Source organism: Chrysemys picta, chromosome 2 (assembly GCF_011386835.1).
Source record: "Chrysemys picta bellii isolate R12L10 chromosome 2, ASM1138683v2, whole genome shotgun sequence".
NCBI lineage: Eukaryota > Metazoa > Chordata > Testudines > Emydidae > Chrysemys > Chrysemys picta.
This window is the reverse complement of record NC_088792.1, coordinates 33,555,825-33,580,536: the sequence shown is the minus strand read 5'-3', so window position 1 is coordinate 33,580,536 and position 24,712 is coordinate 33,555,825. Positions and strand designations below refer to the sequence as shown.

Sequence of the window (24,712 nt, the reverse complement as noted above, 5' to 3'; positions counted from 1 at the left end):
CAGTTCCCGCAGTCCCCTCTGCCCATTGGAATTCTGGGTGTAGCCGGCAATGCCTTCTGGGTAACAAAATGAGTCGAGGGTGCTTTTGGGAAACTGTCGTCATCCGTCCATCACTCCCGCCCTCCCTCCCTGAAAGCGCCGGCGGGAAAACAGTTCGCGCGCTTTTCCAGTCATTGACAGCGCGGACGCCACTGTACTCCGAGCATGGAGCCCGCTGCGACCATCGCTGCAGTTGTGGCCGCTCTCAACGTCTCGCAGCTTATCATAAAGGTTTCCCTGAGGCAGATGCAGAAAAGTCAGGCAAGGAGGCTACGGCACCGCGGTGATGTCCTGAAGTCTGAGAGTAGCACAGACCTGTCAGAAAGCAGGCGACCCAGCGCCGAGGACATCACAGTGGCAATGGGTCATGTTGATGCCGTGGAACGGCGATTCTGGGCACGGGAGACAAGCACTGAGTGGTGGGACCGCATAGTGCTGCAGGTCTGGGATGAATCCCAGTGGCTGCGAAACTTTCGCATGCGGAAGGGAACTTTCCTGGAACTTTGTGAGTTGCTGTCCCCTGCCCTGAAGCGCAGTGACACCCGGTTGCGAGCTGCACTGAGTGTACAGAAGCGAGTGGCCATAGCCCTGTGGAAGCTTGCAACGCCAGACAGCTACCGGTCAGTCGCGAACCAGTTTGGGGTGGGCAAATCTACCGTGGGGGTTGTTGTGATGCAAGTAGCGAAGGCAATCGTTGATGTACTGCTGCCAAAGGTAGTGACCCTGGGAAACGTGGAGGCGATCATAGATGGCTTCGCAGCGATGGGATTCCCAAACTGCGGTGGGGCCATAGATGGAACTCACATCCCTATCCTGGCACCGGACCACCAGGCCACCCAGTACATTAACCGAAAGGGATACTTTTCCATGGTGCTGCAAGCACTGGTGGACCACAGGGGACGTTTTACCAACATCTACGTGGGATGGCCGGGCAAGGTTCATGACGCTCGTGTTTTCAGGAACTCTGGTCTGTTTAGACGGCTGCAACAAGGTATTTACTTCCCGGACCACAAAATAACTGTTGGGGATGTGGAGATGCCTATAGTCATCCTCGGGGACCCAGCCTACCCGCTAATGCCCTGGCTCATGAAGCCCTATACTGGCGCCCTGGACACTGAAAAAGAACTCTTCAACTACCGGCTGAGCAAGTGCAGAATGGTGGTGGAGTGTGCTTTTGGCCGTCTCAAGGGGAGATGGAGAAGCTTACTGACTCGCTGTGATCTCAGCGAAACCAATATCCCCATTGTTATAGCAGCTTGCTGTGTGCTCCACAATCTCTGTGAGAGCAAGGGGGAGACCTTTATGGCGGGGTGGGAGGTTGACGAAAATAGCCTGGCTGGTGATTACTCACAGCCAGACAGCCGGGCGATTAGAAGAGACCAGCGGGAAGCGCTGTGCATCCGGGAGGCTTTGAAAGCAAAGTTCCTGAGTGAGCAGGGTAACCTGTGATTTTATAGTTTGTGTACTGAGAAGCTAAACCTGCCCCCGTTTCTTTACCCAGGTAATGTTGACTATCCTATCCAGTTACATACCCCCTTCACCCCCCCTCCAACACACGTGTCGAAATAAAAATAGTTCTACTTTGTTAAAGCACACCGTTTTCTTTAATACTGTTTTAGCGGGAATTTTTTAAAACTGGGACGCAGACTGTGGTGCGGGGCGGGTCTAGTGTTGTGATGCGAATGCAGCTTCTAAACTCAAGGATTGACAGGCTCCGCTGCGGTGGGATGCTTGTTTCAACGGAGCCTGTCAACCCTCCTGATCGGGACTGTGTGTATGGGAGGTCTATTTGACTTTGTGGCAGGGGGAGGACGGTTACAGATCCCATGCTGTGTGGCTCTGTGATCCTGTCTAAGGACCGGCGCTTAAGATCTGTAACTGCCCTCCCCCGCCACAAAGTCACAGAGCAACCCACCCCCCCCAACATTACATCAAAACAACCTCCCAGACTAACCGGGGCAACTAGTCACTGCATCACTGCACTGTGTATGTGCCCTGCTGCTGTGCCTGCCCCCGACTATGTACCCTGCCAAAGGAGACTGTCCTGTCCAATTTCCAACCCCCTTTCCCCTCCTCCTCCAAAAGAACATGATTGAAACAGTAGTTAACAGAAACGAATTTTTTATTATCAACTACACATGGCATTGGGAGGTGAAACTTGGACGTGGGCTTGTGTCAGGCGGGAAGGAAAGAACTTTTCAAATTTTGGGAAATGAGAGCCTTCTGCTACTAGAGCTCTCTGCAGGGGTGGAGTGAGAGTTAGCAGGGACTCTGCCGCCTCTCCTTCTTTGCACTTTGGGTGAGGTGGGTATGGGACTTGGTGGCGGGGGAGGGCGGTTAGAGATGGACTGCAGCGGGGCTCTGTCCTCCTGCCTCCGTTCCTGCAGAACATCCACAAGGCGCCGGAGCGTGTCCGTTTGCTCCCTCAGTAGTCCAAGCAGCGTTTGAGTCGCCTGCTGGTCTTCCTGCCGCCACCTCTCCTCCCGATCCATGTTGGCTTGGTGCATTCGGGTCAAGTTCTCCCGCCACTGGGTCTGCTGTGCTGCCTGGGCTTGGGAAGAGGCCATAAGCTCAGAGAACATGTCCTCCCGTGTCCTCTTCTTCCTACGCCTAATCCGCGCTAGCCTCTGGGAGTGTGATTCCAGGCTAGGTTGTGAGACAGTCGCAGACGGGGCTGTGGAAATGGGAAAAAGGGAGTGAATTCCTCTGAAAGATAAATGTAGTTGTGAACAAAGAACATAGTCTTTCTCTGTGAACAAGACCATGCACAGCACCTTTCACATGCGCACTCAGCACAAGGTCGAATTCTCGGCCTTCGCATTCTGTGCCTGGGGTCTTGAACAGCACATTTGAGAAGCGAGGCAGCACAACGGAATTTCTGTTGCAGGCAGACATGGTAAGCCGTACACTTGTGGCAGTTTAAAACTTTTATATTACCACTGGCCTCATTTCACATTTAAATCAATGTCAGTCCCTGCTGCCAGCAATCCGGCAAGCGGGAACTCTGCCCCTGTCCCACCCCCTCGCGGCTGTCCCCGGGAATGATCCCTTTCGGCTGCCCCTCTCCCGCCTCCACCGCGTGGCTGCAAACCAGCGGTGACAGTTCTGTAAAGGAACGGGAAAGCAGTCCCAACACTAACATTCCCCTACCTAATTAAAAGCAGGTCACCATGGCCGACATCACCCTGATGAGGATCTCCGAGAGCGACAAAGAGAGAATGCTCCGGGAAAGCCTCCAAAGACCAGGGCCGTATGCCGCCCTGCTGTGCAGAGCAATGATCCCCGAGTACCTGATAATCTCGTGGCGCGGCAACGTGTCGTACTTCGGAGGACCCAATAAGGCCGCTCTCCCCAAGAACCTCATGCAACGGCTTTCAAGTTACCTCCAGGAGAGCTTCATCGAGATGTCCCAGGAGGATTACTGCTCTATCCCCGCACATATAGACCGCATTTTACTGTAGCTGCAGTAGCAGGGAATACACAGTAGAGCGGCTTGTGCAGGACAATCACTGAAAACCGGACATTGCTAGATTTCTTTTCAAAACTTGCACTGCCCCTTACTAAACCGTTAAGCGCCTAGGGCACACTAATCATGAACAACCCATTCTTTTAATTGTTAATATTCCTGTTTTGTTAAAAATAAATGTTTAGATGTTTACAACACTTACTGGCTGATCCTTCACCAGATTCTGTGTCCGGGGTAATGGCTGGGGACGCTTCGTAGGGGATCTCTGTAAGGGTGATGAAGAGATCCTGGCTGTCGGGGAAATCAGCGTTGTGAGAGCTGCCAACTGCCTCGCCCTCCTCATCTCCTTCCTCATCTTCCCCGTCCCCTAACATGTCTGAGGAACCGGCCGTGGACAGTATCCCATCCTCAGAGTCCACGGTCACTGGTGGGGTAGTGGTGGCGGCAGCACCGAGGATGGAATGCAGTGCCTCGTAGAAACGGGATGTCTGGGGATGGGATCCGGAGCGTCCGTTTGCCTCTTTGGTCTTCTGGTAGCCTTGTCTCAGCTCCTTGATTTTCACGCGGCACTGCGTTGCATCCCGGCTGTATCCTCTCTCTGCCATGTCTTTAGAGATCTTCTCGTAGATCTTTGCATTCCTTCTTTTGGATCGCAGCTCGGAAAGCACGGACTCATCGCCCCACACAGCGATGAGATCCAAGACTTCACGATCAGTCCATGCTGGGGCTCTCTTTCTATTCCCAGACTGCACGGCCATCACTGCTGGAGAGCTCTGCATCGTTGCCAGTGCTGCTGTGCTCGCCACGATGTCCAGACAGGAAATGAGATTCAAACTGGCCAGACAGGAAAAGGAATTCAAATTCAAATTTTCCCGGGGCTTTTCCTGTGTGGCTGGTCAGAGCATCCGAGCTCGCACTGCTGTCCAGAGCGTCAACAGAGTGGTGCACTGTGGGATAGCTCCCGGAGCTATTAGCGTCGATTTCCATCCACACCTAGCCTAATTCGACATGGCCATGTCGAATTTAGCGCTACTCCCCTCGTCGGGGAGGAGTACAGAAGTCGAATTAAAGAGACCTCTATGTCGAACTAAATAGCATCGCAGTGTGGACGGGTGCAGGGTTAATTCGATTTAACGGCGCTAACTTCGACATAAACGCCTAGTGTAGACCAGGCCTTAGATGAGTTTTAGGTGACCTACAAGAACTATACCTTGTTGCTTAGCATTTCAGAAAGATTCCATCCATTTTAGTTGGGTCTTCAGTGCCAAAGAGCTAGCTAGGCCCCTGAGAGTTAGTGTAGGAGGGAAGTAAACTAATGCTCACTATTTTGCTATCATTAATCTCTAACATTGATGGGATTAGTTCTATTTTCCAGTTATACAATTAGACAATAAGTCAAATCTGTTAAAGAAGAGATTTAAAAAAAACAATGTGCCTTAATTTTTGGCAATATACTGCCAATTAGTTCCAGCTAAATCAAGGCAGTGGGCAGTGTTTTAGAAATGTGCACTTCGAAAGTGTGTTGTTGCACCCATGTGTTACACTTTTGGTCTTAAAGTGCCACTCTTTAAAATAACTGTGTGCCAGTTGTTGGTTCCAAGTATTGCAAATAAAACTGCTACAATTATCTTGAAATTTTATTTTTAAAACAATTGAAAGCTTGGGAACAACAAAAGTGTTGGTGTTGTTCACTTTTCCCCACCCCCTCCGCCCCAACATTTCTGAGTAATAGATGACATTGGGCGGAACTACTTCCCCCAGGAAAAAATAAACCAGGATGTTGTTATAAGTAATGATGGTGATGGTTCGGTTGGTGTCGCTTTTCCCTCTGAGTCAGTAATGAGTCAATGCACCAGCCTGGTGTCAGGGTTCACTGTAGTGCTCTCTTTTAGAATTTGTCTAGACTGGGGAAATGGGTGTTGTTTTAAAATTTATTATTAAATTAATTAAGATGGTTTTAAAAACCTCTTATCACCTACCGTAGACCAATACAATGACTTTTAAACATGTTAGCTAGTTATGGTGAATGCTAGTGGGTAGCCTGGTGTTGACCACGACTGACACATTTTTGAACATGACTTGCCCTGATCATAATAGGCAGAAAATCCTATTTGAAACCAGGTTAGCTAACATGATTTTAAACACAATCCATTTAACCGGGACTTAATTTTCAAAAGCACCCAAGTCTCATTTTCAAAAGAGACTTAAGCACTTAGTAGCCTGAGTGTCATTGACACTTTTGAACATTTTACTCCAGTCTAGACATATCATGACAATTTGTGTTCATTAAAGATCCCAGGGCACTTTTTGCAACTGTAGAAACTTTAACCGCTGTGTCCTACTCAGTTCCTAGTTTGACTAATTATATGTTCTGTCTAATAAACCTCTCCCTCTTTCTTTCTCCCTCTCCTGCTGCCCTGTAGTTTTAATGGTGTATAATATTCTTCACCTTCTGTGCTCAGTCTTTGGGCAGCATTGCTGAGTAGTGTTAAATACCCAGTGGTGGCTACAATTCAGTAGTGGAATGTCTATATGTAAAGTGTGAGGGGATCCTTCTGGATGGAGGACTGTATACAAATATAAGTGCCGGGTTGTCTTACTAGCATTATTAATTATTATTATTATATTTCATTTAATATATTTTATTATTATTATATTATTTATTATTAATTTGTTTACTTGGATTGGTTAGCTGGGAAAATTATTTCTCTATGGTGGGTTATTCTTAGTAGTAACATCACTGGTCCTGAGATGGGGGAGCACATAGAGAAGCACGATCCCAAGTCTCTCAAATTAAGTCGAAATGTCTCACATTATGGACCTTTCTCCCAGTGAGCTTCCCCTTAGATGCCAGCTCCTGCTCGCCTGCAACCTCCTTGCAAGTGCTCCCCTCCCTTTTGCTTCTCCACTTAACTATAGCTGCCCATCACAAGATCTTCTTCCCCAAGATAACTGCTCTAGCTCAAACCTGCTCCAGTTTCTCTGCATCCAGAAATCCTTCTTTCCTAAATTCCATTAGCTTTGCGCTCATTTTCACTTCTGCCTGCCACTTTTGCCTTTACCGTCTGCTCCAACAGCTTACAGTCCATGGTGCTTCTTTGCTTGAAGGCATCCTTCATGGGTGAAGCCCTGGCCACACTGAAATCAATGGGAGTTTTGTATATTTATACACACTTTGGGGAAGCAATGCAGAGTGGAGGATGCAAGGTTAGAGGGCGGGGCTAGGTTTGGGGATTATTGGGTGTGATGCTTCCTGGGGTGTATCCAGGGGTATGAGGCACCTCATAAACAACAACCACCTGCCTTTAGCATGAGGAAACCTTGTCTGTGCTTGCTAAAGTTCAGCCCCCCAACTCCACGGGCTATGTGCAACACAAGCAGTCCCCGCTATGCCTTGCAGGCCCCGCTGTTTCTCTACAATTTAGTGCTAGGCCTAATTCAACCCTTGAGCCTGTTGACCATCTCGCTGTAGTGTCCAGCCCCTGTTCCACTGGACACTCACAGCATTCACAGATTCGCTGTTTCCAAAGAAACAGTCCAGCCCAGCTTAACGGCACTACCTCAAATCACTGCACCGCTAAACACACTTAGATATGATTATATTGAAATCAAGTGTAAGTTTAGTTAACAACACACTGAGATGCAAGAAATTGCATAGACATATTGGAAACAAACGGCTACCTATAAAATAAAATCATAACACCCATTTTGGAACCTAGACTTAAATAACTAGAGACTCTCATGTCTTGTCCAGTAATGCTCACCCAAAGTTCTTGCAGCGTCTTCAAGCCAGACTTGGTTGTGGACCTTCTTTCATGAGACAGACACCTTGTCAGCTTGTTTCCTAGGTGAGGGACTTAGTGTGTTCCTTTGCCTCCTAAGATATACAAGGCCCATCCTTTGTCTTTATTCGTGAGCAGGACACCCCGCTGCTGTTTTGATTCTTCCTGTGGATTTTCTCTCTGATTTTGCATCCTTTCGACAGGCACTTGCAAAGAGACTTCCACTGTGAGGCAGACACTATGCAATACACATATGACCAGACAGGGATATAAGTGTCTGATACCTCCTGCCTGAAAGGGGCATGTCACTTCTTGGTGACCTGTCTTAACTCCAAGATCTTAAGAACATAATTTTCAGTACAAACAGTATTATCTGTATAGATATTTCACAGTGATTATGATGACCAATGGGCTACTGGCTCTTGGTAGAGACCTCACATGCCACTTTTTGGCGAATTATTATGCCTATATCTGATCCAGGGGATCCCTGTAAAACCCTGTGCACCGCCTGTGCACCCCCTCTGCCTGTTGGCACCAAGAGGTCCCTGGGTCACACTGGGTTGAGAGGTTGTCATGGGAACAAGGCTGAGTGGGAGGAATAGAGAAGAATGGGACAAGAACAATTCTGGGAATTTAGTTCTTTATCAGATAGATCTTTCTAGAGCACCTGTTAGTGTAATATCTAAGTGTTGCTATAGCACCCTCATGTTGGGATTTTGGTTGAAAGCAGGGAGGGTGATATTTTTGGTAGCAGTTGTCAAGGGAGAAGGGGCATCTGGGTAGAAGGTAGGGAGGGATTAATTGGTGAGCATGGGAAAGGGTAGAGTAGAAGTTAACGGTTAGTCATAATACGGTATGGAGAAAGGAGAGGAAATAAAAGGTTTTGGAGACTAACACCTGCTGTGAATACCCACAGCCATAAGACACTGTGCTACCCCTCTCAGCCTCAGTAAGTGAGAGCTTTGCTGCATCTAGGCCAAGACAACTCCCTGATACCCCAGCTTGTCTGCCTTGCTAGCAAACTCCTCAGGGCACTCCCAGCCCAACCCTCGCCTAGCAGGTAACAATCTGTGAACTCCAGTGCCTGAGTTCCTCAGAGATCTCTCTTTACAGTGCACAGCTCCTAACACTGAACATTCACAGAAGACAGTCGGTTCACTACTCCTTTAAAGAGTCCGTACATTGCAGCTTCTTAACGTAACTGGGGTAAACACACCTTTCCCTTCAAACACAGAGTTGATTTATAGTAAAAATAAAACAAGTTTATTAACAAAAGGACATAGTTGTGTGTTGCCAAATAGAAGGAAGAAAGGGTTACAAACAAAGAAAAGTAAAAATACACTTTCTAATGGCTAAGACATAACGTAACAAACTAAAGTCTTTGTTCAAGGTTGTTTCCTCACCAGTCTTCCTTTCCAGCAATGGCTGATTAGCTCTTAGTCAGGATCCCCACAGAGTTCAAGGCGCTGGTTTCCCCTGTCTCCTCAGGTGAAGGATAACTTAAGGGCTCTCTGCCCCTCTCTTTATAGTCCAGTAAACGTTTGAAAAGTATCTCTCTTGAAGTTCACTGACTCTGCTTCAAGAGGCAGGATGACTTCCTGGGGGTGCAGTCTCCATCCCCCGTTGAGCTTGTTAAGTGATCACTTTTTTCCCCTACTTGCTCTCCTGATAGCTTTGTTTGCCCGGCATGCAAATGTGCTTTCCTTTGTCTTTGGTCACACCTTGCTCAATTTACATGGGAGACACATTCAAGCAGGAACCACATTCCTTTGCCTGGAAAAAAAACTGTTTTTTTAACTCTCCCCAACATGTCTGGTTTAAACACATTTTAATCACAATTCCAGCATATCTATATAATCCTTTGTGGGTTTATTATACATATATCATACAGGAATATTACTGATCAGTGAGTTATCAATTTTCCAATGACATATTACATGACACCTTTTAGATACACATTATAACAACAAAAAGAAGAACAGGAGGACTTGTGGCACCTTAGAGACTAACAAATTTATTAGAGCATAAGCTTTCGTGGACTACAGCCCACTTCTTCGGATGCATTCTAAGGTGCCACAAGTCCTCCTGTTCTTCTTTTTGCGGATACAGACTAACACGGCTGCTACTCTGAAACCTTTCATTATAACAACAGTGAGTTCATGTACTCTGAGCTGGTCAGGCCGACTGAAACTCACTGCTAGATACCAGGAAGTCCCTTGCCTTCTGGCGTAGGGATGCTCCTAGGGCTACAAATATGAACTGGAACATAATTTATGTGAGCCTTTTAGAAGTTTTGCATCTATTGGGGGTTGTTCATTGTTTGTGGCATATTACTAATGATCCATTTGCATTTTTCTCTTATGGTTTATGATTTATCCATAATCTTTAAATATATTACTTTTAAATTTACTCTAATCCAGGGCATTAGAGTTAAATATGCATGACAAAGACTTTTCTTTTTGTAGCTTTTATCCCCAATGTCTTTCAAGGCATATTTATCTATTTTCTTTTAGTAGCTAATCATTCTATAACATTTTTAATGCCTATACTTTTGACTTTTATGAATGTGCAATAAAAGAATAAATAAATCTGCAATAAAAAGAAATAGAGCTGGTTTGATAATTTTGCCATCTTCCCTTCCCAATTTTCTAGGTTTGGACTTTAAGATATGGTGAATTTAGTCCTACAATTAATATTTTTTAAAGTAAATACACATAAATTATTCTTGAATAATTACTGTGATTTAAGTACAAGGATCTTTTTTTGATACACCTTTAATTATATGTTCCATATTCTGATTTCCTAATTAAAAGCTGTGGCATTTAAAAAAAATAAGATAAGTATTTAATTAAATAAGCAACATATGGTTTGAAAATGGAAACACCTGAATGTCAGAACATTCATTTTAAATGTTGTCCGTCTCTTGCATCCTGTGAAGAAATTACAGGCAGCAAACTTTCTCTTGTCCCCAAAGTGTTGACAAAGACCAATCCATAACTGTAGAATATGAAAAGTCAGCACCAGTTTTGCTAATGGCAATGTACTTTGTTTCCAGATTTCCCTAATACCTTAAGCACTTAACCATCGACTATATTAAATGCTATGTGTAGCTTGTGGCTACAAGTCAAAGGAAGCCTACATGACATTTGGTGCCCTTGTCTGGAAGTTGATAAGAGAGTCTGGATTCTCTAAACTCTTTAAGTACTAAATGTCAGAGTGGAATTTGGTAACTACAGTTGAACAATGTGCATTATTTAAAAATGCATACTTAGTTCTAAGAGGTTTCCAAGCTTACTAATGCTGGGGTATTTGAACACGGTAATAGGGTGCTTTTAAAAAAAGCTTGTAATTTTGCAGCTTAATGATCAGCATCTTTTTCAAATATTATTTACATTAGAATACCTCTGATGGACTCATAAAATTAAACATGCTACTCAATAAAATGCAGCACAGTCCGAACAAGCCTCAAAGAAGTCTTAAAAATATTTCAAGCATTTAGATCTTAATACAGCATAAAGTAAAGCTTTTGTAATGTGCACTTCGTTTGAATACACGCCCCAGGACTGCATAAAAACAACATATAGACAAGCAGAGAAATTACACATACCCAGTTAATGTATCCAAGTAGACCTCTGTATATTTGGAATGATGAATGGATGATTCTGTATGCTGGCCCAAGCCTGAGTTGTTCCAGAGTTTGATAACATTGCATACAAGTGTCTCTGAGGCCTTGTCTACACAGGGACACTCAGGAAAGTAAAGGTGAATCAATGAAAGGTGTGAAGTCAATGCACATAAGTGAAATTTCATTAAAACCCTGTGTGGATGCGCTCATTCAGGAGTAAGTTACATGAACTAAGGCTACTCTACTCCTGAGTGAAAGCAGCCATATGGGGTTTAACAGTCTTTAATTTACATGCTTTGACTTCACATCTTTAGTTGATTCACCTTAACTTGTCTGGTTGTCCCCATATAGGCAAGCCATGAGTCTCTCCGCACACTTACCAAAAGTATCAGGCCAGCCTGGTCTACCCTTAAAATGTTGATCGGCCTAGCTAATCACTCAGGGCTTTGAAAAATTTAATGTCCAATGTAGCTAGATTGACCTAACCCCCACTGTAGATGCAGCTAGATCAACAGAAGAATTCTTCTGTTGACCTAGCTACCACCTCTCAAAGGAGTAGCTTTACTAGTGTTGGAAAAACCCCTTCTGTCACTGTAGTAAGTGTCTACACTACAGGGGTACAGCGGCAGTGCTGCAGCAGTGCTGCTGTAGCTCTTGTATAGATGGTTCCTCACTATTCTGCTTCCTGGTGAAACCAAATGTCTTTGCTCCTTGTCTTATCTGTAACCCAGCAAGCATAGGCCTACTCAGTGCAGACATTCTTAGACCTCAGTTTCAGTGAGATCTCACTAGCTTGGTTTCATTCCTCTCTGTAGTTTCTCCCTAGTTTGATCCTATGGAGCTGTGTTGGGAAAGGGAACAGGTGGCTGCCTGCTAGGCTTCCTAATGGAGTTTGACTGGGCCCCAATTTCTTTTAGCTAATGTGCATTAAAGTGAAAGGTAGTGTGCTCATAATTAGGGCTGGTTGAAAATTTTCCATCCAAACTGTTTTTTGGATGGAAAATTGGGCTTCTAACAAAATGAATTTTTTGTGAAAAATGTCTGCTCTCTAGAGAAAAATGTCAACTTTGTGTTAAAAACTGAACACAGAAAGTTTTGGGCTTTCATTCAAGAACAAAAAAAAAATGGATTCAGAAGTACCATCATGGTGCCTCATGGCAGCTGTAATGCCTCATACCCCCATTCTTCTCTGGAGCTAGGTCCCCCTGCTGGGCTACATCTCCCATCCCTTACATCTCCCAAAAGTCAATGGCACTGAGACACCTCGGACTTAGATGCTTTTGAAAATGGGACTTAGACTCCTAAATCACTAAGGCACTTTTGAAAATTTTATCCTTGTTGTCTAATCTGGCCTTCCTTTTTCTGTGGTAGAGCTGACTGGTTTTGGACTGTATAAAGGCTTTCACTGAACAGTTTGCTGGAGCTTTTAAGCATGGGAGTTACTATCCTCTGAGACAGATTAACCGTTGGAAGTCTTCTTGGCATTGGAATCTTTAATTGGCCTAACCTTGCTCAACAAGTTAGAGCCTAAATTCTCTTTCTGTATGTACTCAGCAAAAAAGCAATGTAAAACAACCAACTAAAAGTCTAATGTCAAATTATAGTAATTCCTTTTGCATTCACAATGCATGCCTCATGATCTGTGCAAACCTGCACACATTATGTACTATGCAGAGCTGGCATGACACATTGTTATACCCTATAAGCCAATGTACGACAGCTCTTAACACTGTATTGAATAACTCTGCTCAAAATGTCATATGTAATAGTCCCTGACGTGACAGTTAAGAAAAGAGAAGTTTTAGGTTTAAAAAGGATGGCACCATATATGTAAACCAGGAGTTCAAATCAAACCACCTGATTTTTCCTGTTTTGCAAGTTTTATAGCTTTTAGACACAGAGCCATAAATTAGCTCACGTTCTTCATATCTGTGCCCAGGTTTACTCAAAAAGTGTGCAGACCTTGGAGACGCAGCTGGACTGAGTTTAGAGTTTATATAGTAACTCCAAACCAGGCGAGTTTCATGTGGTTCCAAGTGGCAACTGCATTAATATCAACTTAAAGGTACAATATATACCTTTGAGTTCCTTTGAAGGAAGAATCTGCAGCAATACTTGGGCCCAGGATCAGACCACCAACCACACTTTAACTTATGCCCTAAGCAGAATTTGAAGTAAGGTATCCCACAGGAAACCACCACTGATTCAGCTCTGGTGAGCTGGAGTAAATGCCTGTTTAACAGCATTAGCCATTGTGTATTAAGCAGGTATTTCCAGATATGAGAGAAATATCATAAAGCAATGTGGAAATCCCAGCATCCTTTACTCACTATTCTGGAGAACGTGATGGCCCTGGACAACATTATAGTCTTGCTTTCTTTGAGGCTGTAATTTCAGAACCATCTCTTGCCATAATGTTTATTTCCATACTCTCGAGCCTAGAGTGTAGACCATATACCTCAGTGGTTTTCAACCTTTTTTCATTTATGAACCCCTACAAAATTTCAAAAAGAGGTGCGGACTCCTTTGGAAATCTTAGACATAGTCTGCCAACCTCCAAGGGTCCATGGATCACAGGTTGAAATCCACTATTCTATGTTAACGACAACCTTTCGCGGACCCCTTAGACTAATCTGCGGATCCCCAGTGGTCTATGGACCACAGGTTGAAAACCACTGATGTACACCATTAAGGCATAACATCTCTCTTATATTTCTCTCTAGTGGTCTAGTTCTGGCAGGATGCAATTTTATAAGCTCCATCATTGAATCCACAACTCTGATCCAATGACCCATATATTCAGGCTGCATTCTCACCACTGCATTAAAAAAAATCTAGCATAAGGCTTTGATCCTTTCAAACAAACAAACAAACAAACAAACAAACAAACAAACAAAATCAGCAAGCTATAGAGGTAATAAAATGGTTTCTCACTCCCCTATGCTATGACAGGTTCAGATTGTCTCCAGTAAAATAATGAAGGTGACATGAAAGCCACAACAACAGTGCTCTCTGCAGAATAGATTGTACATGCCCCTTGTATACACCGCAGCCTAGGAAAATGGTGCCACCATCTTATCCTCTGCAAGAAGCAGTAGAAACTTCTTTTGGCTCAATCAGCATGATCCTCCCACACAATGACCAAATACGGTGGAGTTTGATAATAGTAGAATGTACTTTTCCTGGCAAGGACATAGACTAATTCAAGGAAATGAATATGGGTGGTGCTTCTGGGCTTTTGTAGTCTGTCAGTGGCAAGTGAGTCCAATAATTTCGGGCTGGACTCTGATTCCTGTACTCATGCTACGTAGTACCCTCAATTGATAACGCCCATTCAATAGAATAAGCAGGAATAAGAGTACCAAAATCTAGCCCTTTTTCTGGAGATTAGCCATTCAATTAACTGTGGACAAAAATCCAACGCTCCCGTTCACAGATAGAGGGGAAAATGTCTAATTTAGGATATTAATCGTGTACATGTACCATAAAATGTAGTGGTCTCCACTTTTCTTGTGCTAAGCACAGGTCATCACCTTGCTTGTGCCATCTCACTGCCCTTTGCTAATTTTTTCCCCTCTACAAGCTTTCCCGTACTGGGAACTAGTGACTTGCCCAAAGAGCTATACGGTTGTTAATTGAATTGTGAGTTTATGCACCAGAATCTGGTCTGTTGAGGTACAAATGTCTATTGCATGCTAATTGATTTTAAAGACTCATAAGCCAGAATCTTCTGCACAAGTGTCTCAGGGTCTGGATCAAATACATTTACCATTCCCAGCCAAACTCATTTCTCCTACCTGTTTCGCTCCTGTTTTTTATTCCCTCTCTGTCGGTCACTAATACTGTATACATTTAACCATAGCTGTTTGAACTATAAACCATTACATAACTCTAGGGACTAATAAAAATATCAATAAACAATAACACTATTTTAATAATTAGCTTCAGCTAAAATAAAAAACCTGTAATGTAGGATTTAGAAATTGTAGTCTAACTGAAAGTGCTAATATAACTTCCCTATAATTTATACAAGGGCAAAATTCACCTTAACATATAATAGATACAATCTGGAGTTGAATACTCAAAGATAGGCATCCATATTACACCTGCAATAATGGTGTATTGGTACAAATTGGCACCTGTGTATGCAAAATGCATATGTAGGCATGTAATAGGCCAGTTTGGCAGGAGTAATGTATATTTCAGAGCCTGTTCCTCTAAATTCTGTTTGCACAAAATGAGTGTTTATTTCCCCGCACATGCCCTTTTCCAGAAAATCTGCCTTTGCTTGCAGAACAATGCTGGCCAAGTCATTGTACGTTGATTGCAGAAAACTACAGTTATCAAAAAGTACAATTGTTTGAAAATAAGAAATTCAAAGTTACGATTGCTACATTAGCCTTAACTCTCTCCCTTACCTACATCCACCCTTTCCTATTGCACATATGCATTATAACACGATGGTCTTTTATTGAATCATTATATCACCAGCACTCATATTACAAGGCGGTCTCAGGCTAGGGGATGGAGGGTTATATTACTCAAGACCAGGCTGAAGTCTGCTATATGAGTCCTCTTCTCATCCGGCTGGATGAGAGGCTCAGGAAGAACCAGAGTGTAGGAGGACCTCAGCTGTATGATAGAACCTACAGAGCTTATAAACTCTGCCAGGGAATGTGCAGTATAATAATGTGCTCCAGTAATAACTAAGTAGCCTGGGGACTCTGGAAAGATAAAACATGACATGTGCTCTGAGTCTCATTTGGGGATTAATGTGCCAAATAATTCTGATGCCTTTATTCTGAGCTAATTATGAGAGGGCCAAGAAATAAAAAGGCAATTTTCAAAAAGTGAAAAATGGTACTTTTATCTACGATTTAAAATTCAAAAATGGCTTTTCTGAACTAACTTTCAGTTTCCCATGAATCTACCCACTGTCAAAGAATAATTGCATACATTTCAAACCAAAAGGAGTTATTTCCCCTTCTCAGAATTGAAAAAGTGGGGTCACAATTGAACTTAGAATGGAGACTGTCCTGTTTCTTAATTATGCTGTTACTGTACCATGTCTCCATCATGGAGCCAGGCATTCCCTCATTTCTTCCATCACAGGAAGAAGAACTGAGGTCTCAGCCTATTTGTAAAGATAAAACATCATTCAGAGCTTTGCATTTAGGGTAGCTCTGATTTTGCTTCCTAGGCTGATCTTTAGTGCAGTAGAATTCAGACTTCAAAATATTTTCCATTGACAAACAACCCCTATTCTTTTAGAAATATGAGTCTCCAAGGGAAAATTACTTCTGTCTTTAGTTAATGTGAGGTTTTTATTCTTTCTTCTTTTAGTTTCTAAGCTGTGTCCTGGCTTACCAGGATGGCTTCACAAATCAATCACAGTAAGAGATTTCAGTATGGATGCAGTCTCGGTATCAGATACAAAAGTACAATATTTGACATCCACGCCGCTTTTCAGGAGGTTTTGGCGATTGCTTTAACTAGGTTTCAATTTCAAAACTGACTCCAATTAGAAGCAATGGTAGAAACCCAAATGTTATTCATGGATACTTTTAACACTATTAAGAAAACATTTTGAAAAGTGGTAAAATATGTTTATACAACATGACCTTCTTCTGTTTGGAAGGGTTCTCTCACAGCTGAGCCCATCGTAGGGCACACACGGTAGAGTTTGACAGATACATATATATGCCCTAGGCACATTCTCAACTGCCACTTTTATTGGCAGAATGCTATTGCTGTCATTTAAATGGAGTCTCGTTTATTTTGAGAGTTATCACAGGAAGTGATCAATAATGCAGCTCTGGCTCACATTTACTTGCTTTCTCACTCCTATAGCAACGGTTCATTTGTTCTAATAAAGTGGCAGTTTGGGGGCTTTTGTGTGTGTGTGTGTGTGTGTGTGTGTGTGTGTGTGTGTGTGTGTTCCAAAAAACCAGAAATGTGTGTAAAACAGGATTGTTTGGGACACAGGGTAACCAGATTCCAGAATATCTGTGACCCAAACATCTGATTGGTTCCAAAAGGCAGAGATTTTTAAATTATTCTTGTTTTACAATAAAATAGATCTCCTTTAAATGCCACAGAGCAAACTCAAGCTACCATTCATGGACATGTATGTTGCAGGAGCGGGAAAGACATGTCCAACTGTTGTGCTCTCCAACACCCACAGAGTTACAGAGGGTCCTGTGGCACCTTTGAGACTAACAGAAGTACTGGGAGCATAAGCTTTCGTGGGTAAGAACCTCACTTCTTCAGATGCAAGACTTGCATCTGAAGAAGTGAGGTTCTTACCCACGAAAGCTTATGCTCCCAGTACTTCTGTTAGTCTCAAAGGTGCCACAGGACCCTCTGTCGCTTTTTACAGATTCAGACTAACACGGCTACCCCTCTGATACTTGACACCCACAGAGTTGGCGCTCTGCAAGTGCTCTGTGGTGTGAGCCATGGACGAACGTTGTGGGCCAGAGTGTGTGGTCAGGAAGCAAGATCTGCACATAGACCCCAAGTCTCCCATAGAGTAGAAAACGGTCCCAAATTAATTAACACACTTTTATGTTAACATATCTGCTCCAGAAAAAGCTAATAAAGGCCTGATTTCAGCCCCAGACATGTAGAATTCAGGTGTTCTTAGGTTAAAATGAAGATTTTTAGGGCAGGTTTCTCTTCTCTCTGTGTATCTTAATCCACTACACACAATAGATTCTCAGTCCCACAGGCTATAGGTCTGCAGTGCAGACAGGAAAGAAGGATTTTGCCTGAAGCAGAAATACATTGGGTATCGCCATCTTGAATCTCCAGCTGGACCCCAGAATACTATTTGTGTGGGAAATATTCCAAAGAAAATGTGTCTTCAGTGTATTTCAGTGAAGCTCTGGGTAGCAATCTAAGCTTTTTGGAAACAATGTATTTTTTTCTTCTGTGTTAATAGATCTCTTTGGTGAGAGAGGGCTAGTCTAGTGGTCTGAGCACCTCACTGAGAGCCACGAACCTCTAATTTCTGATGCTGATTTTCTCTTCCCTTGAACAAATAACTACAGTTTCCCTAATCGTCAAATAGGGATACTAGCTAGGGCGGTATGAGGATTACGTAATGTTTAAAAGCATGTTGGACATGAAGAGTGCGACATAAGTGCTACTATTATTCCGGCATGTTTCCTCTGCTTCCAAAGATGCATGAGATTAATGCACCAGTCACAAGGGGACAGCAAATGAGGGGGAGAATCATCCCAATCATGAAGTCATTTGAATGTAGCTCGTGTTTGATAAAGAGAGAATCTACTGCCACGATTTCTACTTCACCCAGTCACTCAACTTCAGGAGTGGCTCCTCTAAGCAGGCTATTTCATTTATTTGAGAAGAAACCTCCTTATCTAGATGCTGAGTCTGCCTCTCTCTTATCATGCATCTTGGGTAGTCTTTTACATCTGTGAAGAACCGGGTTTGGGAGTTCTACTATAATCTACTGGTATGATTAGGTAGATTTGACATTCACTTTGCCCAGATGTAAATGACTATATAAGGTTCAAGACAGAGGAGAATCAGGCCCACCAAATGTTTCTCTTTAAGGGGACATTGCCATCTGCCTCCTTAAATCTGCACTGCTGAAATCCACTTTTTGAATGGGCCACTTCTAATGTAGGCTGGGATTTTTCCTAGCTATATGGTAGCCAGACGAAAAGGGGAGAAATCCCAGTCCCATTAAAGTCAATGGAAATATTTCCCATTGACATCAATGGGGCAGGATTTTACCCTAGAAGGGATCAGGGCCGGCTCCAGCTTTTTTGCCACCCCAAGTGGCGAAGGGGGGAAAAAAAGGAAAAAAACAATTGAGCTGCCGCCAAAGTGCCGCCGACGAGTGAAGAGAGGGAGTGAAGGACCTGCCACCGAATTGCCGCCGAAGACCTGGACGTGCTGTCCCAGCAACGGACAGACTGCCGCCCCTTTCTATTGGCCGCCCCAGGCACTGCTTCCTTCGCTGGTGCCTGGAGCCAGCCCTGGAAGGGATAACACATTAGAGAAATCTTCCCTGCAATCATTGAATGTGTCCTACAGATTACCAGAAATGAAACTTGAACTGGGATGATCATGAAATATAGGCAGCATCTGTGCCAGATGAGCTAAAATAAAATTCCCTCTGACTGAACTGGCTGAAGATGTGATAAGCTGGTTTCATATGGAGTCGTTCTGTGCACGTCTTTCAGGGACTTACCTCAGCCAAATGAAGGCTTGTAGAGAGGTTACTGTATAGTGTGAAGATCCTCGAAAGCAACAAAATCTAGGTGATGTAAGTTGCCTAAAGAAAAGCTCCAGCACATGCTCGCTCTAGTCTGTGATGTACAAGTAATAGCATTGTGTGATGCTGCAGGAATATAATTTAATACCAAATAGGTATTTTGTCACAGCATAGAAGTAGGTAGCACATATATAATATTAAAAATTAAATTAAATTAAAATAAAATAAATAAAACATAATATATAATATAATTGATGTACTGTACTACAAAAACTGAGCCTATTTTTATTACATGTTATAAAATACCTTAGTTCTTTGGTGCCTTCAAAAGCAAGAGGAGCTGTATTTAATTCACTATCTTTCTTGTCCTACTGTACTTAGGATTTGTAATAAACTAAAAGTGATCCTGCATAATCATTGCATATGTTTTTATTCTAACACAGATCTCGTGCTTCAAGGCCATCACTAGTCCAGTCTTGCAGTAAGAGGCAGTAGATTTGATCAAAGCAAATCCAATAAATTAGTTTGTTTTTAAAAGTTATCAGGATTTAGTTATTTGTTTTTGTAAGTAAGAATGCTAGATAATTTCAATAAAGGATATCTACAGAGATTGTTCACTTCACATTAGAAAGCATTAAGAGGACCAGTTCTGAGGATGTTTTTATTTTTGGTGCAAATAAATGAACAGTCAGTCCTGCTTTCACACTTGGATAGCTGAGGAGGGAAATGTTACATCTGTGGCTACACTGAGCTTTGTCCACTGTGCTCCTGATTCTTATCTCGGGAATTAAGTTGCAAAATGAGGCTGAGGAAGACACAGAAAAGCTCTGTTAAATCACAACCCTTAGTCCTGAGTGGCTAAGTGCTTGTGCCAGGGCACACTGGGGAAAGAGGAATGTGCAACAACTGTCGAGTTATAATCAGCATTGCCTGTATTGTGAACCACCCCTCCCCAGTCTCCTTCCTGTCCACTCACAGCAGCACACCCGAAGAGACGCTTGTAAAAAGGAAGCCAAGTTAGGGTAAGAGTGACACATTTAAGGCGAAGGTTTATCTCAGCTTTCTATCAGGCTTGCTTGAAAGAGGATGCTGTTTGGCTAGTGGCTCTTGAGGAAACCGTTTCTTTGTGGCAGCTGCTGGTTTTAATGAATCAAGTCAATAAACCGCTTTGATGGTATCTGCTTCTCCCTCTGTCCCCCATACAAAAGCCTGTAGGCCCAGAATTTAGAAGCAGGCACAGTTTGGAAGTAGGCACGCATAAATTAAGGTATCTGGTTAATCACAGACTGTGAACCTCAACATTCCTCTGGGACAAGCTTACTTTACTCTCAATTTAATAACAGTAATAGGTATGGCGGGCTAGTTGTGAGAGATCCAGTTCTGGAAAACAGTGAGGATACCTGTGAGGCTAACGCTACTGAGACAATTTCAGGTTTGGGAGTGATTATAGCAGCTATCCCCCGAACATTACAGAGCCGGGATCTGAAATATCCTTCAGGAGTTTGTAACGAACTGGAATTCTTTGGTACTCATGTGTGAAGGTGTAAGCTGAGAAGCTTTGGTAGAGGACATGTGGTAGCATCTCCTTCTCATGGGAGCAACACTTCTTCAATTCTGGCATAAAAAAGGAAAGTCACAGGGCTCAAGGAAGAGTTGGAAAATAACAGAACTAGTAACTTCCAAGAGCTTGCAATGGATGTACCTCTCTACTGGTCACCCCAGACAAGTGTGATTTGGAAAGTGGAACAGGTGGCCACACGTGCAGCTGGAGATGAGGATGTGGCAGCTGCTGCTAGAAGCACATCACTGGAGACCAGCACAGTTTAGGTTCCACCTTCCTTTAAGGTCTTCAGAGGCATTGAGGGGGTTGCTTAAAGAGAGGTGGAGCAACTAGACGGCTTGGAGGGAGAAAGATTGGCCAGCCAGGGAAGAGAGGTGAGGCTTTCCATTGTCACTTGTAGTGGGCTAGGGAATTGCAATGCTCCTTCCTATTGATTTTCCCCAAATGTAGCCTTTCTATTGTTAGAGCACGTGCAAAGTTACTAACTACAAATTTGCAACTGTGCTGATAATCTGGAATGGGCCCACATGAGCCCTGTGTTATCAAAGCCAGCCCTCAGGCTTCTGAAGGGGAAACGCTGTTAATAGGTTTGTCCACTTTAGTGCCTGTCCAGCAGTTGAATAAACCTTACTGCAGGTAGATCAGTTTTCCTTTACCTTACATGCTCAGATAATTTGTTGCAGTAATGAAAAGAGAGTTTGGTAAAGGATCTCAGCAGAATTCTCCAGCACTCTCATTTCAAATCATAGAATCATAGAATATCAGGGTTGGAAGGGACCTCAGGAGGTCATCTAGTCCAACGCCCTGCTCAAAGCAGGACCAATCCCCAACTAAATCATCCCAGCCAGGGCTATGTCAAGCCTGACCCTAAAAACCTCTAAGGAAGGAGATTCCATCACCTCCCTAGGTAACCCATTCCAGTGCTTCACCACCCTCCTAGTGAAAATGTTTTTCCTACTATCCAACCTAAACCTCCCCCACTGCAACTTGAGACTATTACTCCTTGTTCTGTCATCTGCCACCACTGAGAACAGTCTAGCGCCATCCTCTTTGGAACCCTCTTTCAGGTAGTTGAAAGCAGCTATCAAATCCCCCCTCATTCTTCTCTTCTGCAGACTAAATAATCCCAGTTCCCTCAGCGTCCTCTCATAAATCATGTGCTCCAGCCCCCTAATCATTTTTGTTGCCCTCCCCTGGACTCTTTCCAGTTTTTCCACACCCTTCTTGTAGTGTGGGGCCCAAAACTGGACACAGTACTCCAGATGAGGCCTCACCAATGTCGAATAAAGGGGAATGATCACGTCCCTCGATCTGCTGGCAATGCTCCTACTTATACAGCCCAAAATGCCGTTAGCTTTCTTGGCAACAAGGGCACACCGTTGATTCAAATCCTTTTCTCAGTCCAAAGACTGTAACCATTATGTTCCAAGCAACAGAGGGTCCTGTGGCACCTTTAAGACTAACAGAAGTATTGCAGCATAAGCTTTCATGGGTGAATGCCCACTTCATCAGATTCAGACTAACATGGCTACCCCTCTGATACTTGACATTATGTTCCAGTACATTGCTTTGGTTCTGTGTTCAGTCATGGCAGTTCCTCAGGCCAGCCTGTAGGTACTTTGGTGCATACCATGTGCCTGTCCGATCTTTTCATTTCCATCTGCTGGTCTTTCTGTTGAAGATTGTCTGAAATGAGCCATTTCTGAAAGGCTCGCTTCAATGCTCTTTCACTTTCTCTGTCCCAATAAGGAGCAGTTCATCGTCCTCATCCTTGACAAAATGCGCTGTCTCCAGTCCATTCTGAGGTTTTGTTCCAAGCACTGTAGCTCATCTCTTAGCTGCTTAACTCCTGTTGTCTGCTTCACTTCCTTTTTCTGCGTCATCTGTGACTTCTGCCTCTATCTAGCTCCATTTTCTTTATGGTCTTTAATTTTGTTGTTGCATTTTTCTGAACTTTACCATTCCACTAACTGTCTGTCTCTCTAATCCATTTTATTACCTAACTAATCCAATTTAGGTATTTAGAGTGGGTCCAGCACTGCAGTAATTGTCTCCGGGTCTCTTCCTCACAAACTTTATTCTTTCACTGATGTGGTCAGCCACTCTCACACAGGCATCCGACAATTGTCTCCATTCATCACTGGCTTTACCAAGCTGCAGCCCTGTTATCTCTTGCATCTAAAATGCATTTTTTACTGCTTGTTCAGTTCAACTTTCCTTCTATCAATCTCCCTTGACTTCCCATGTAAGCCAGCTATCACCCCTATTGCCAGATTGCAGTTTCACTGGGAATAGATGCGCCCTGCTGTCTCTCTCATAATTACTAGATGTGTTTAGTTTTTGCTCCACTGCCCTCACAAGCAGTAATTTTTGTTCATTTATGAGGTACAGAACCAGATGTGCCATGTCTTAAAACATTAAGTTTGCCATGACTATGTGGTTCAAGACAACAGCTGTAATCCAGTTTCTCTTTATCTACCCTGCACATCCTGTAGTTGTATGTCTTAAAACTCTTGGAGGGTATGAAGTGTAAGCATGAGTAGCTCCTGTCACTCTCATCTCAACCCCCTGAGTACTGTGGAGGGGAACAGCATTTGTCATGTGCTGATCAGGAAAGAGAAGGTATTTATCACCTATGCCTCTTTGATGGTATGTGTTGAAGGGATTTCTGAGCAGGGCACGTCTACACTTACCTCCGAAGTGATCGATCCAGCGGGGGTCGATTTATCGCGTCTAGTGAAGATGCGATAAATCGACCACCGAGTGCTCTCCCGTCGACTCCGGTACTCCGCCAGAGTGAGAATCATAGGCAGAGTTGACAGGGGAGTGTCAACAGTCGACCTACCACAGTGAAGACACCACGGTAAGTAGATCTAAGTTCATAGACTTCAGCTACGTTATTCACATAGCTGAAGTTGCGTAACTTAGATCGACCAGCCCCCACATTGTACACCAGGCCTTAGGTGGGCCACTAAGGGGGCCACCATGGTCTAGTGTCAGAAGATCTGGATTCTATTCTTGGCTTTGGAGTCACCTTGCCTCAGTTTCTTCTCTGTTAAATGGGGATAGTGATATTTATCCTCCTTTTGAGCGTGTTTTGATATCTATAGATATAAGGAAATTGAATTAGGTGATAAATAGGGGTATCAAGCATAGCTTTAAGCTACTGTTGCCGTGGAACAATCGATTGCTCCATAGAATCAGGGATACCTAACACATTGAAAAACCTCCAACACAGATTCCAAGTGCAGTGTTACAGCTAATGGTCAAAGGATCCCAACTATCAAACTCAGTTCATTCAAACTAAATCCATGATCAAGCCACTGTCTTAGTTATATTTAGATATGCCTATTGGAATAGCAACTGAGAAATACTTTATAATGACTCTTTGCCATTGTTGTGTGTCTAGGATTGGCGGACATAACAATATTTTAGTTCTGTTTCCTGGTCAGACACGCCTTGCAAATTATATGCTTTCAACTCAAAGCATGATCGTGTGCATGAAACTCATGTTAATTTTCCTTTATAACATGCTTCTCAGAGCCTGTGGTCTCTTGTCAAGTTACACCCCCTCTTCTCCCCACAAGTAGTTTCAAGAAAGAAAGAAACCTCAAAAGAATGGAAGTGTAATATTTTACTGCCTGTGCAGTTTGTAATGCAAGTTCGGCCCGCATAGTAGTCTGGATACTGTTACATTGCACCACATTTGTCACTTTAGCCCTGAATGGCAGTGTTTTACAGACATCCTGGAGAGAAAAGCAAGATAAATTTGTAGATGCTTCATCTTCCTCATAGAGCACTGATAGCAAGTCTGACAATGTTAAGCCTTCTGTGTTATGGTGTGGAGGAAACAGAATGCCCTTTGGAAATTAAAAAGAATATTAGAAAGAAATCAAAGGAGTGGATAGCAAACAAGCAATACCTCTTCCATCAGCTTCTCTGTTGTCTCTATAATCCCCAGTACTTTAGTCTGGGAATTGACTTGAAATTC

At 43.4% G+C, this 24,712-nt stretch overlaps 1 protein-coding gene and 1 long non-coding RNA gene across 6 annotated transcripts in view; both read right to left on the bottom strand.

The window, feature by feature from the left end:
• Positions 1-2,143: 2,143 nt before the first annotated feature.
• LOC135981275 (myb/SANT-like DNA-binding domain-containing protein 2) lies at positions 2,144-4,689 on the bottom strand. Of its 3 annotated transcripts, XM_065582910.1 has the most exons (3): positions 3,708-4,689; positions 3,423-3,500; positions 2,144-2,713 (listed from the first exon to the last, which is right to left on the bottom strand). In XM_065582910.1, exons 1-2 carry the CDS (start codon positions 4,282-4,284, stop codon positions 3,466-3,468), a joined length of 612 nt encoding a protein of 203 aa, XP_065438982.1. In that variant the 5' UTR covers positions 4,285-4,689; the 3' UTR covers positions 2,144-2,713; positions 3,423-3,465. The 3 variants fall into 3 exon arrangements, with proteins under 3 accessions (XP_065438982.1, XP_065438981.1, XP_065438980.1); XM_065582909.1 differs by having other exon boundaries at positions 2,144-3,500; XM_065582908.1 differs by lacking the exon at positions 3,423-3,500.
• A 5-nt stretch (positions 4,690-4,694) lies between these two features.
• Positions 4,695-24,712, bottom strand: part of LOC122174486 (uncharacterized) — a 48,117-nt gene continuing 28,099 nt past the window's right edge. For all 3 annotated transcript variants that reach the window (XR_006176382.2, XR_006176380.2, XR_010598222.1), the window contains one exon: positions 4,695-9,060. This is a non-coding gene — a long non-coding RNA (uncharacterized LOC122174486). The remainder of the gene's footprint in view (positions 9,061-24,712) is intronic.

Bases quoted from the DNA above. Each gene is read 5' to 3' on its own strand.
- LOC135981275 (XM_065582908.1), bottom strand. From the start codon at position 4,284: ATGCAGAGCTCTCCAGCAGTGATGGCCGTGCAGTCTGGGAATAGAAAG. The intron at 2,714-3,707 runs GTAAGTGTTGTA...CCATTTCCACAG, and splicing joins ATCTGGTGAAGGATCAGCCA to CCCCGTCTGCGACTGTCTCA.